We start from the raw sequence: 12,417 nt of genomic DNA on the forward strand, positions 1-12,417 counted from the left end.
AGACACTGGGAAGAGCGTATATGTAGATCCGAATTTTATCAAGTATGAAAGAAATGTTCCAAGTGGTGAATGGAAAATCTTCTACCATGAAGAGCTGCTCCCCCTCTCCAAACAAAGAGCTAAATGCAGCAGAGAGGTATTAGGCAAGTGACAGACATGCGCAGTCTCAGCTGGGCTCAGTTTCGGGAGAGCCTTATTGGTACACTGTGCTGCGAGTGAGAGATGGACAAGAAATCAGAAGGACAAAAACACCCAGAGAGAATTGAGCAGGTCCCAGTTTTTGTTCCTGCGGGAGAGACAGTAGAAGGTTAGTTGCATTTTCCTTATAGACAAAGGAGATCTTGTTTCTCTAGCAGGAGTGACCTCACTCCAGCTACAGATCTGTGGCGTATCAGCTGTAATCGAACCCTCGCTGAGAGAATACAGAAGTGGATTTGATAGTTAAAGACTGCTTATGAGTCACATTTTTGATGGGGGAAAGAGAAGGTGGGGGGAGGAATTTGCTTTCCAGCAGAAACACTGCAAATTAGAGAACAGCATGTGGCATTATACAGTGCAACAGTAGAGTCAGCCATTTCCAGCGATTAGAGGACAGGATTTTAACCAACACTGACACGGTACAGACCAGGCAACAAACTGCCAATAACAGCTACAACAGTGGCCTACAAAGTGTAATGGAGCTTGCAGGAGAACAGCAAAACAGTTGTTTATGTTTCTTCAATTGAACTGATACCAGGGGACGAGAACCAGCCAACTCGGAGCTTAACTGGCCCATAACTGAGGGCCACATCCAGCAAGGACCCCCACCCGGACATCCTCAAAACAAACAGGTTGAAGGTCTAAATTTCCTCTGGCCTGCTTCAGACAGGGGATTTACCTCTTAGTCCACAAAACATTAACATAAGGCTCATTTAATCCTGTGAGACCCTGTGATGGGAGGGAACCTCTTTATTGCTGCTCCCAAGCCACCACTTTATTTCTTAATCTAATGGAGCGTATCACATCTGCATGGCCTCAGCAGACAGCGAGAGGCTTCTGCCTTCTGCTCAGCTCTTCCCAACAGGGAGGATTTGTTTCCTGCCCTTTCCTGGGAAGCACAGTGCTTCTGGCAAACCAGGCGTACCTGTGAATGGCTGCATTTCTGGAAAGCAACACTAATATCGCAATAGGGCAACACAAACTCCAAATGCTGCAAATGCGGACGAACCTGCTGCACCCACTGGGACTGTGCAACTGAACAGCAAGAGGCTGGTGAAGGGTGTAAGACTGGGGGATGATGCTGAAACAGCTACGGGAATACCCATCCCCACTGCAGAAACACAGCAGTCACAGAGCCTCCCCATGCCCTTGGGAAGGGCTGACGGACGCAGCCATACCAAGGGGACTCACCTGTGGTGCCACTTGGTGTGCCCGCGGGCAGGGAGAGGGGTGCTGCTGTGTCTGGGGAACAGCCAGGAGCTTTGTTTTGGGAAGCCCGGCAGGGATCACACTGCATCAGTGTGCACGGACAGGAGTAGGCTCCGACAGTGGCTTTCCCCACGTGTTGACACTTCAGATTAGAGTTGGAAAGGTGAGGAGACACATGTGAAACACGCTAATTCAAACAGATTAATTTCTGGTCTGTCAAACAGGAACAAGTTTGGGGCCTGCTATTTGTCACTAATTGCTGGATTATCTCTTAATCTCTTATTATATTAGTGGCTTAGGGGGAATAAAAACCAGTGGTAGGCTATTTTGGAACAGCTGTAAGGCAAGAGGGAACACCTGGGCAGAAAGTTCTCTCTCCTTTCCCTTTATTTAATGCTTAAACAGCTGCTGCTTTATCTGAGATAAACCTGATAAATGGTAAATTGAAAGTTTCATCTCCTTACAGATCCCATCCACATTCTCCCTTATCTCCAGTTCTCTATCCATGTCACTCCTAAGCTAAGAAGCACATTTTACCAACAGGTTTTCCGCCTTTTTACAAAACAAATGACTGTGAGGAGTGACAGCAAATAACATCTGCCCCCTGCACAGGGACAGAGGATTTAAGGTTGGGGTCACCCAGAGTATCCCCTGTGCAGAATACCACGGCTCACTAGGCATGCTACTGTGTTCCCACGAACCTGAGCTGCCTGGCAGCTAACTTGAACATGCCAGTCTATGTGCAAGACAAAGCAAGTCAAGTCACAGCAGAAATGCCACCAGAGGATAGCAAACTCCAGAAGGTAAAAACAGGGCTCCTTTTGAGATCCAAGTTGAAACAGTAAAGAAGCGAAGAGCGAGGCCGTGTCAGAGACGCGTCTGCCAGTCCTGTCTGTCAGATGGCTCCAGTGCTCTGTAGGCAGAAATTCCCATGCCGATTGAATTTGGCTTTTACCCTGCCACAGACGTGCTTGCCTTATGCAGCAGCAGCAATACTGTAACCACAGCAGCTTGTTGCAGAAAAAATGAATTTGGGCTTATGGGAGGTTCCGCTTTTGTGTATTCTTGGGCATCAGCTCCCTGAAACAAGGCAGGGGGCTGTGGCAGGATACGAATGCACAGGTCTGAGAGTTTAGATCACTAGCTCAAACAAAGGAACACATTTCTAAAGCTTTTCAGAGTGGGAAGTTAATACTTTCCTGAAAGCAACAAGAAAGTTCATTATCCCAATTGGCTCTACAATTCTGCTGGGAACTGCCAGCATCTGTCCTGTGCTGAAAACCCTCTGGTGCTATGCAAGGCATTAATATAAAGGCAAACCCAGACACTTTGGAATCCAAAAGACAGAGAGGTTAACAAAAACCCAGAGGGGGATGAACCTGTTCCTGCTTATCTCCAAAAGCACATCTTGTGTCTCAAGGACTCCACATAAATCAAATTTTATCCTTTACAGCTTTTAGAGGTATAGAGGAACAAAAGGACAGATTGTCTTTTTTACGCCAGATTACATGAGAATAAGACAACCTCCCATTATATGCGATGAACAATGTTCTCATGCCACAGTGATGAGTATATTCCATTCTAGAGAGACAGACAGGATGCTCAGGGTGCCCAACCATCCCTTCCCATTCATAGTGCACACACATGCATGCAGGAATTCAATTAAGAGCAGAAAATCTCAGAGCACCAGAGATGGATTTCTTAACCCTTTGTGCAAGTGGATATGGAAGGGGAGGGAATGGACATTTAGTCGGCACAGATATGCAGGCCTAATTGTTCCACAGACATCTACGCAGGTCATGTGGAGAGGAGGGGGAAAAAGGTTTCCAAGTCCATTTCTGTGTTGCATTATCGTGCACTGAGCCACCAGCCACTCTCCTTCTATTTTCCATAAAGGTCATTTTACAAATAATCAGACCTGAGCCTCGCATTGCACTTTTAACTGTCAAAGGACTTTGCAAGGAATAAAACTGTTAAGCTTATTTAGTTGAGTTCTATAAAGCACATTGAAATCTTCAGATGAAATGTGCTAGCAGAAGGACAAAGAACTATTATTTATTAAACCGTGATCATTAGAATCATTATGGCATAGCAAAATGCTCATAGAAGCACTGACAGCGAACACACTTCACCCCAGGAGAAAACATGACAAAAATATTCATAGTAGTATATGGGAAAAAGAAAACTTGGCAGAGCCTCTATGTGCCTCTCTGGTTCTGAAGCCAGCCAGCTCCAATATGAGGATACACAGTCACAGCAGCACGAGCCACAGTGCTGACTGAGCAGCAAACGTCTGCTGCTGCCGAGTGCTGTGCAGCTCCGGCCACGCCGCTGGCTGCGTTCACCCCGACTCTGCTCACAACTAGCCAAACTGCATCTGCCCAAACTACAGCTGCTCTGACTTTGGCTACAGTAGTAGCTTCAGCATGGAGCAGCACCCGGGGGCAGAGGAAATGAAGTTAAAAATACTGAAATTCCGTAAAAAGGAGTGCACTTTCTTCATCAATGGGTCATTGCTCTCTGTTGCACTGCTCTGCTGCAGCATTATCTTGAGGTCAGGACTGCACAGAGCGTACACGTGGCCCTTCGGACCTGTAGCTCTCTTCAGCCATGTACCAACTGCTGAGGGATAGTTACTCTGTGGCCTCTATTACAGCCTGGTTTTGCTTCTTCTGATGGTCCACAGCAGACATCTGTCCGAAGCAGCAGTCTGGGTCATCCAGTCCGATTCAGCTGCCTGTTGGTGTTTCCTGTCATCCAGGCATCTCCCTCACAAGTCTCTCCAGTCTCTGCTTGTCTGTGACCGCTGCCAGGGCCTCAAGCACCGGCAGTGCCCCTCTCTGGTCAAGTAATGTTACCCCCACCAACCCTGATGAGAAGGAGGTTTAACAAAGCACATTGCCACAAGTGTGCATATAGCTGGATTGTAAACAAACGTATCCCCCATTATTTAGCCATTTTTCAGACATCCCCAGCTTTGGTCGCTGACTGTTTGACCACTGTCCTCAGCTTTAACTCTTCTCCTGGCAATACCCTCAAGCTTTGACTGCTGTTGCTATTTTAGCTGTTTTAATATTACATAAGCAGAAAATGTCCTTTTTAAAGGCTTCGAGTCTTGTTGCTCCAGGCCCATGTCAGTCATTCACAATTATTATTATTTACACTAGTTCCCCACTGTAGTAAGTATCATATAGCCGCAAGTAGCCATTTCGGTGAGCTCCCTCCGTGTCTGAGCCTAAGCTACCACCAAGTCCCCAAGTGTAAAACCCCGCAGAAGCCAGAGAATCGCTGCTAGGGACAGAACCACAATCCTAATTTCATTTTGGGTGATGGCTCCTTAGTGAAACTTGGCAAATAAAACTTCAGTCTCCAAGCAAGTTTCCCTGCTGCCAAATGAAATACTAGCCTGGCTTTGCAAAAAGCAGATCAAGAAAGCACAAATTTTTGCAGTAATACCATTTTTATTTACTGCAGTCTGATTTACTAGTTTGTGATTTAGGGACAGAGGAGACAATTCAGTTTTAAACAGTCTATTTTTAAAAGCAGCTGTGCAGCTGCTTCTCTATAGTATGTGTAGCATTTTGGGCCAGGGAACTCGCTGCACTTGCCCCACTGGACTGTGCCTTGAAGGCCTGAAAAGCAGCACTTAAGCAGTGAAAACTGAGCAGCAGATTTCTCATTTGATGGGAAGTATGCAGCCAACGCTCCAATAAATGCTATTCTAATAGCATCTGCGTTGCTCACTCCTGTAAGCAGCACTGGGGAACACACCTAGTGAACTCCACAGTGTATTAATACGAATATTCTTATACACAGTCTTCCTGCTCATCTGCTTCGTTGACGTAGGAAAAAAATAATGCCATGTGTAGAGGAAGAGAAGGGCACAAAAAACCTTTCATACAGGAAAAGAGTCAAATAACAGTGCCTCTATCAAGGGGAGCACCACACAGGCCACCCCCTTCACAGGCATTTCATAGGACAACAGTCCATTTGGCTGAAAATGCTCCTCTTTGTGCAGACGTTCCTGAAGTTGAAGGCAAATGAAGAGTGAAATGTGTTCATAAAAAACCAACAGCATAGGTGAATCACTGCAATTATACTATACTCCCAGTGAGCATGATGAAATGACACCACCTTTTTTTTTTTTTCCACACTAGGTCCAATCTGCCTTCTACTCTTAAACCAATTTCTTGTATGTCTTGAATCAACTTTTTGGATTTTTTTGCTGCTAAATTAGACACCAAGCTCTCTGGATTAGAGGAATCACATCTTCCACACGTTTCTATTCCCTTCCCTTCTCCCTGCAGCACCACTAAGTCCCAAATCTAATCATTATTATGATGTACTGTGGTACATGTAACCATGGACCACAAATGGATGAGTGTTCCTTCGTGGTGGTAATGACAGCATTCAGACCAGCACTGGCAAGCATGCTTGGGCGGAAAGGGCCGGATAGGAATGGGTCACTGTTGTCCCTTCAAAGTCCCTGCTATGTGCCGGATAGCCACCTTGCTCCCTGCTCTTGCCTTCACTCCGCTCTTGCTCCTCTGATGTCTGAATGTCTTCTGCAACCCTCCATGCATGGAGGGCTGAAAACCAGCAGTGGGAAGCAGTCAGTTCCCAGTGCTGGTCCTCAGCCCCATCCCGGCTCTGGAGCAGTAGACAGATAGACCTGTCAGTCCAGAAGCAGAAGGCTTATGAGGGTTGCTTTCCAGCACACTTAGCAAGATGAAAATAATAGCTTCAAGGAAAATGCATCCATTTTCCTTTACAAATCCCTGGTGTGGAAATGTTTTAACTTTTAATGAAGTCCATCTGTGCAGAAGTGCTGGCTCTAAAGGATTCACAGAGACAAGACACTGGCGTAGCCTGATCCTTCCTCCTCCTGTTCTTTCATTGATATAGGAAGCCCTGAGCAGTGCCTGGATACTCCTTCTCAGCACCCAGTATCTTCCTTTGTTAGACTGAAAAGTATGATAAAGATGCTAATGAGCCTGGGCTTTCTAGCGCAGCACACTCGCAAAGGATTACCTGGGAGGCTAGGAAAGGAGAGGACATGATCAAAAACATAAACCCCAAGAGTCAAGAGACAAACAAACATTTGAACTATTAAAAAAACAATAGGCTGTAAATGAGAGCAGGCACAAGCAGTCCTGAGAACTACACAGGGTGGAAATTAGTGCTGCTGCTGCTCAGTACTCAGCCATGCTTTCTGAGAAAGTGGCCAAGTTCTTGAGTATTCACCACAATGAGGTCAATCATTATGAAACCACCATGCAGTGGCAGTGCTGCCGACACACTTAATTTCCACTGTAATTTAGCATTAATTAATGTCTTCTCTACTAAAGATGCAGGCACTTTCTGAAGACCCTAGTGGAAGTCACTGGTCTGTCTAATGACAACACTGTAGCACTATCACAAGAAGAAGAAATAGGGATTCTTTTATTCTGCATCCCAGATCTGAGAAAGGAAAATATTTTCTTTTTTGTCCTTGCTTATTAAAGAAATGAAATATCGTTCTTGGTTTCACTAACTTTTTGAAGTCATTAACTAATATAGTAAAAATTATTTTTTTTTTTTAGAACATTTGCTATCAGGAACCGTAAGCACAAATACCATCTAGGACCTAGTATGCACAGTGAATTCCGTCTGATGATAATTTACGGGGTATCCTGTCTTAAATATACAGCAGGGCTTTATCAGGATCACACAGGTTGGAGACTGACATTGTAAAGATTATGTGCAATAAAAAGGCTTGTTCCAAAAATTTATGTGTAAGAAAATGACAGTTAACAGCAAAGCATGTGTCTAAGAACATGTTTTCTTCAATGAACGTCAGGGTCCTCCCACACGTGCAGACCATCCATGGCCCATGCCTAGCCCAAACAGGACGGATGAACCTTCCTGAGCAGCAAGCCAAGGGTAAAACTCAGTACACTCCTCCGTCCTACAAGATTCACTTGCTAAATAAAGAGTGTTCATTAGTAAGAAATCGGAAAGTTGTTAAGAGGAGGTTTTTCTACCTCTTGAAGCACCTGTTCTTTATTTGAGCCACACCTTTATAGAAAACAGAACATTAAGACTCTGAGCATGTCACAGGAAGCAAAAGCATCCCAAATACTGCAGCTAAACGGCTGGGTATCCACACAAACCTATGCAACAACATCCAACCTGGTAACTTGGATCCTTTCCCTCCGAGTGCAAAGTGACAATCTCAGATGAGTTTTAGTACAGCTTGCCTGAAAAATGAACTTGCAAGAACACAGGGAGTTTAAAATCATCCATAATTACATTGTGAGAGTGAAATGAGTGATTCCACTGCATAGATACAGCTTCATCTTCTGAACCTGCTTAATTGGATACTTCTGTCTTCCAAAGACTCTTATAATCTAAATTACGCTGCAAAATAAAAAAGCAGTCCCCCAAAATAAGCAAAGAAAACAATGCCAGAAACCACCCCTAGAAGCAAACACACAGCATGTGAAGACTTAATCATTCTCATGTCCTCTTTCCATACTAACCAATGCATATACAGCTTTAAGATTGCATTTTCTTTCTTCAAAACAGAGGAAGTAAGAAATGAAGATGAGATTTTATTATTAGACAGTTGACTTACTATGTGGAAATAAAATCTGGTTCTAACTTCCTAACAAACAATGGGTTGCACCAGCACAAATCTTCTTTCTCTTCTTGGGAAAATCCATAACGACATTTCCCAGGGGTTCATGACAAGTGGCTCTAGTTATACAGAGTTTCATATGAAGTAGCTCATTTTTTTCTTGCCAAAATTAACGGAAAGTGTATAGGGAATTTAGCCCTTGCTTCTCTCCAAGCTAACTCAAACACCTTTAACGTAGAGGAAGAAAACTGGCAGGAGACTGTTCTAATGTAAAACCTAGTTATTCTGGTATGTTGAAAATAGTTTTAAATTGGCAACATAGCATAACCATTAGAAAAATCACTTTACATGAATTGTGGCTAATTTCCAGCAGGTTCCCAGTGTGAGCCATTAATACCCAGAGGCTCAATCACTGATGCATATAAGATGGATTAGGACAACTCCAAAAAGCTGTTCAGTTTTAAAGATACACATTCCAAAGCAGAGACCTAAATATCAGCTCACCTATAACTGAGCACCTCTTGCTCATCAGAGTATGACCGGTTTTATACTTCTCCACCAAAGGTTAGTTTATACTAAGAGGATTAAGTACCCAATTAAAATAACTATGACACAAAGTTAAGGAGTTCAAGGGAGAAAGGAATTCCAATTCTGCCCGTATTTCAGCATTTTACATAACACCATATAAACAGCAGAAACAGATTTCCAGAAATGTGAGTGAAATCCAGCATGGATCAAAGATCTTGTTTTTTGAGCAAAAGGCCGCATCACACAAACCACAAAGTGCGATCAGGGCAGTGAGACAGGGAACACACTCCTTCACTGAAAGCCATGGAGCCTTTTGGGCAGGAGGAGAGTGACCTTCTTGGGTGGAAGCTGCTCTTACCTCGAACGTAAAGGTTCGCTGGGGCAGAGTAGCGGGTTCCTGCGCTGTTGGTTGCAACACATTCATATTTGCCTTGGTCTGACTCCTCGCTGTTCTCTATTTGCAGAGCTCCTGTACACAAACAAGATGACACAGACAATTCAGGTTATGGCAAATCTGGCAACTGAACAGCCAACCTCAGAAAAGGAAGGCCATGCCCCACGCTTATAAAGTATCTTCCTGGATAAATATATTGTGATGTTGTTCCCTGGACCCACAGGGTACCTGCATGCAGCCAAAAGGTACCCAGTCTGCTGTTAGAAGCTTGTGAAATTGATTATTGTTATTTTTTTTAATGTACAGGGAACCAGTTACTGATGTATTTCCAACCGCCCCAACCACTTATATTCATTGCTTCAATAAAGGAAAAAAAACACACACATACACACATATTAATTACAGCTTCATATGAAACTCCGGTCTAATAAAAGGACCTTTAATAAGCCTTTAATCAAAACAGCCAAGCACAAAGCACACTAACTGTAGCTGTTTGTTTCTTATCTGATGCACACAAAGCCTAGCAAACGCTCAACAAATTGCAACCTTCCTGCAGAAGCTGGCACAGTCCCATCTCTCCCACCTCACCACCCCGCCTTCCAACAGACATCCCCTTTTGAGAGAACACTTTGCCTTTTGTCAGCTTTCTCCACGTCAGTGATCTCCTTGTCCTTTCAGATTTAATTATACATGATACAGAAAGATTAGAAACTCAGTCTGAGACATCAAAGATATACACCAATGCAATCCACCTGGTGCTCGCGTGAAAGCCACCCTCCCTTTGTCCTGGCAGCACCTGCTCCTTCAGCTTTGGGTCAGGAACAGCTGCATAGCCCAGACTGCAGATTCCTTGGGACATCGTCTCATCCCATTCCCAAAGTGCCAGATGCATGAGGGGCACGTCTAAATAATTGCAACAATCGCCAGAGCACAGAGTAGCAATTTACATGGGGAACCTGTGGAGTGCCCGTGATGTGGAAGCGAGTACTGGTCTGAGATGGTTTTCTCTCATCTGCTCAGCCTATTCCACTGGTGTCCGGCATCGCTTGGCTTGGGAGGCTGGTCTTTCATCCAGCTTCTTGCCTAGCACAGATGACTAGTCACATCTAAACTCCCCTAACTGGGCCCCATATGCGTACTAAAAGACGGAGATGCAGAGAAAGAAAGAAGCAGGATGTATATGACAGCAAGCTGGCACTGTGGGAGCAAGCGGCCGTTGGCCAGACGCTGAAGCGGCTGGTGCTCAGCCTGCTTCCCCCAGGCAATGTGCGAATAATTTTTAAAGTGCCTCCAAGTGCTCGGATTCTGCTGGTTAGGATTGCCTGTAAGAAGGGAACTCTGTTCACAAACCATATACTGAACTAAAAGAAAACATTAACCCCTTTGCTTGTAAGGATTTGAACTCATTTCTGCCTGCCACGGTTCAAAACGACCACTGAGAGTGGCACTGAGAATAGCTGGTGAAATTGCCTTCTCCCTTCTTGCTGGTTCAAGCTGCAGAGGTCAAACTCAGTTTTTCATATCATCAGAACAGAAGAAAAACTAATGTGAATCAACCACTGCCACCTACATTATTTAGAAGGATAAATTGAGACTGTAGCATAAGTCTATATGTCACGGGGAAAAATGAACTTCCCTGGGTTCTGCCATATAATAAAAATGATGTACAGAGCCCTCCCTATTGTTGCATTAGTGCTGGAAATGAGGCTTCAGCTAGACAGAGAAAGCTTGTTTGCAGAAGTCTTTCCACCTACTAACAAAAGGAGCTGCCAGCTCTCCCTAGCCACGGCGCTCTCTGGACACCCACAGGCCAAAGCCTACAGAGTACTGCTGCTTAATTCAGGGAGAACATTGAATTTCTACATGCTGTCTGGGCAAAACATCTTCAAGCAGACAGCAGCATGACAGGCAGTGGAGCAGGAGGAAGCATCCCAGCATTGACAAGACACAGAGAATCAGAGAATCTAGAAATGGAAAAGACCTATTAGGTTATCTCGTGCATCCCTGGGGGCCAGGGCAGGATTGCTCCCTGTTGTAAATGTACTTGTGTTCTGTCCAATCCCATTTTAAATGTGCTGAGTGATAGGTCTTTCACCATTTCCTCAAGGAATTGATGCCACAGCCTGGTTATGCTCTCTGTCAAGATGATTTTCCTGGAACTCACCATATATTATCCCCTTCTTAACTTCTGCTCATTACTCATGTGCCGCAGAGTTCATTTTGAGTGCCTGCATCAAGCTTGGCTGGGAAAAGCCGTTTGCTGCAAAACATACCCAAACTTAAAAAAACCCCGCCAAACCAACAAAAAAGAGTGGATGTCATCACCCTGAGGAAAAGCCTCTCTCTGACTTAGCCTGTAGCCCTCATCAGCTGGCTGGGCTGAAAGCAGAGCCAGCTTCAAGTGACAGGCAGTGGTGCCTGCCTAGAAAAAAGTAAGATCCCTAGATAACTCGGCCACGAACACATACCTGTTTATATGCCCCTTTTAGCCATTTAATACGTATCACTAGTATTTATACTCTTTATACTTGCGATCACCATGCCGCTTAAATGTAGGTTGGTCAAACTATTTTTTACCTCCAGGAACCTCAACATCAGTGCTGGAGAGAGAAGAGGAAAACATAATAGGACAAAGAAAATGAAGGCAGAGGGGAGTTGCAGATTACATGCTATTATTGCCTGTCAGTTCTGCAGCCAGCGTGGACCAATTTCTAGAATCAAACTATAAACATGTAATGTGTCAGCAACTGCCTACAAACTGTTCAGGGACACTGGGCAAGGGATTCTGGTTCTGTCTGGGTTGGCACAACTATTCAAACTATGGTGCATCAGGAGCAAGAGAGAATCCAGGAAGCAGAAAGAAGTTAACATAAAACTCTCAACTGAACCAGAAAGAAATCAGTTACTGCAATTAATCATCATTAGACAGACACAAAGATCCCCAGTACAGCTGACAGCTAGCAGAGAGGGGAAGGATTGTGGTAAACCGATTGCAGTCAGTGGGCCTGATTGCAGTCAGTGGGACTATAGGGGTTTTCTTGAAGGACAACCTACAACTAAGTGATAGATACAGGACAGTGCAGGGTATCTCAGGGTACAGAGATTTATCAATAAAGTTAAGAAGCTCAGACATTGCTGGGATCAGAAAGCTCGAGACATAAATGCATCTGAGCCTTGGGAAAAACTCCTTAAGTGTAAAATGCTTCAGGCCCTCATTCAGTCATCCCAGAGAAAGGCAACAGCTTCATCTCTTGGAGTGTTCAAGTCTAGGCTGGACAGGACACAAGAAGCTACAGGAAAGGATGAACCGAGTCCTGTGTAGCTCATTTCCCTGAAATTCATGGAAGCTGCATCCAAAGACCCTCAAAAGCGCAGTGAATTCTTTGCTTTGACAAGTGCAAAGGACTTGATTTCTATTCCTAGCCCTGTCAACATCTCATCATGTAATCTTCTGCGCCTCTGCAAACCA

The 12,417-nt window shown here is 44.5% G+C and overlaps 1 protein-coding gene across 1 annotated transcript in view; it reads right to left on the reverse strand.

Annotated features, from left to right (window-relative positions):
• The window catches only part of PTPRF (protein tyrosine phosphatase, receptor type, F), a 296,593-nt gene that overhangs the window by 83,629 nt on the left and 200,547 nt on the right, over nucleotides 1–12,417 (reverse strand). The window contains exon 8 of the mRNA XM_009884676.1: nucleotides 8,913–9,023. Within this exon, the coding sequence (XP_009882978.1) occupies nucleotides 8,913–9,023 (111 nt within the window). The remainder of the gene's footprint in view (nucleotides 1–8,912; nucleotides 9,024–12,417) is intronic.

This window comes from Charadrius vociferus, unplaced genomic scaffold (genome assembly GCF_000708025.1).
Source record: "Charadrius vociferus isolate BGI_N301 unplaced genomic scaffold, ASM70802v2 scaffold163, whole genome shotgun sequence".
NCBI classification, from domain to species: domain Eukaryota; kingdom Metazoa; phylum Chordata; class Aves; order Charadriiformes; family Charadriidae; genus Charadrius; species Charadrius vociferus.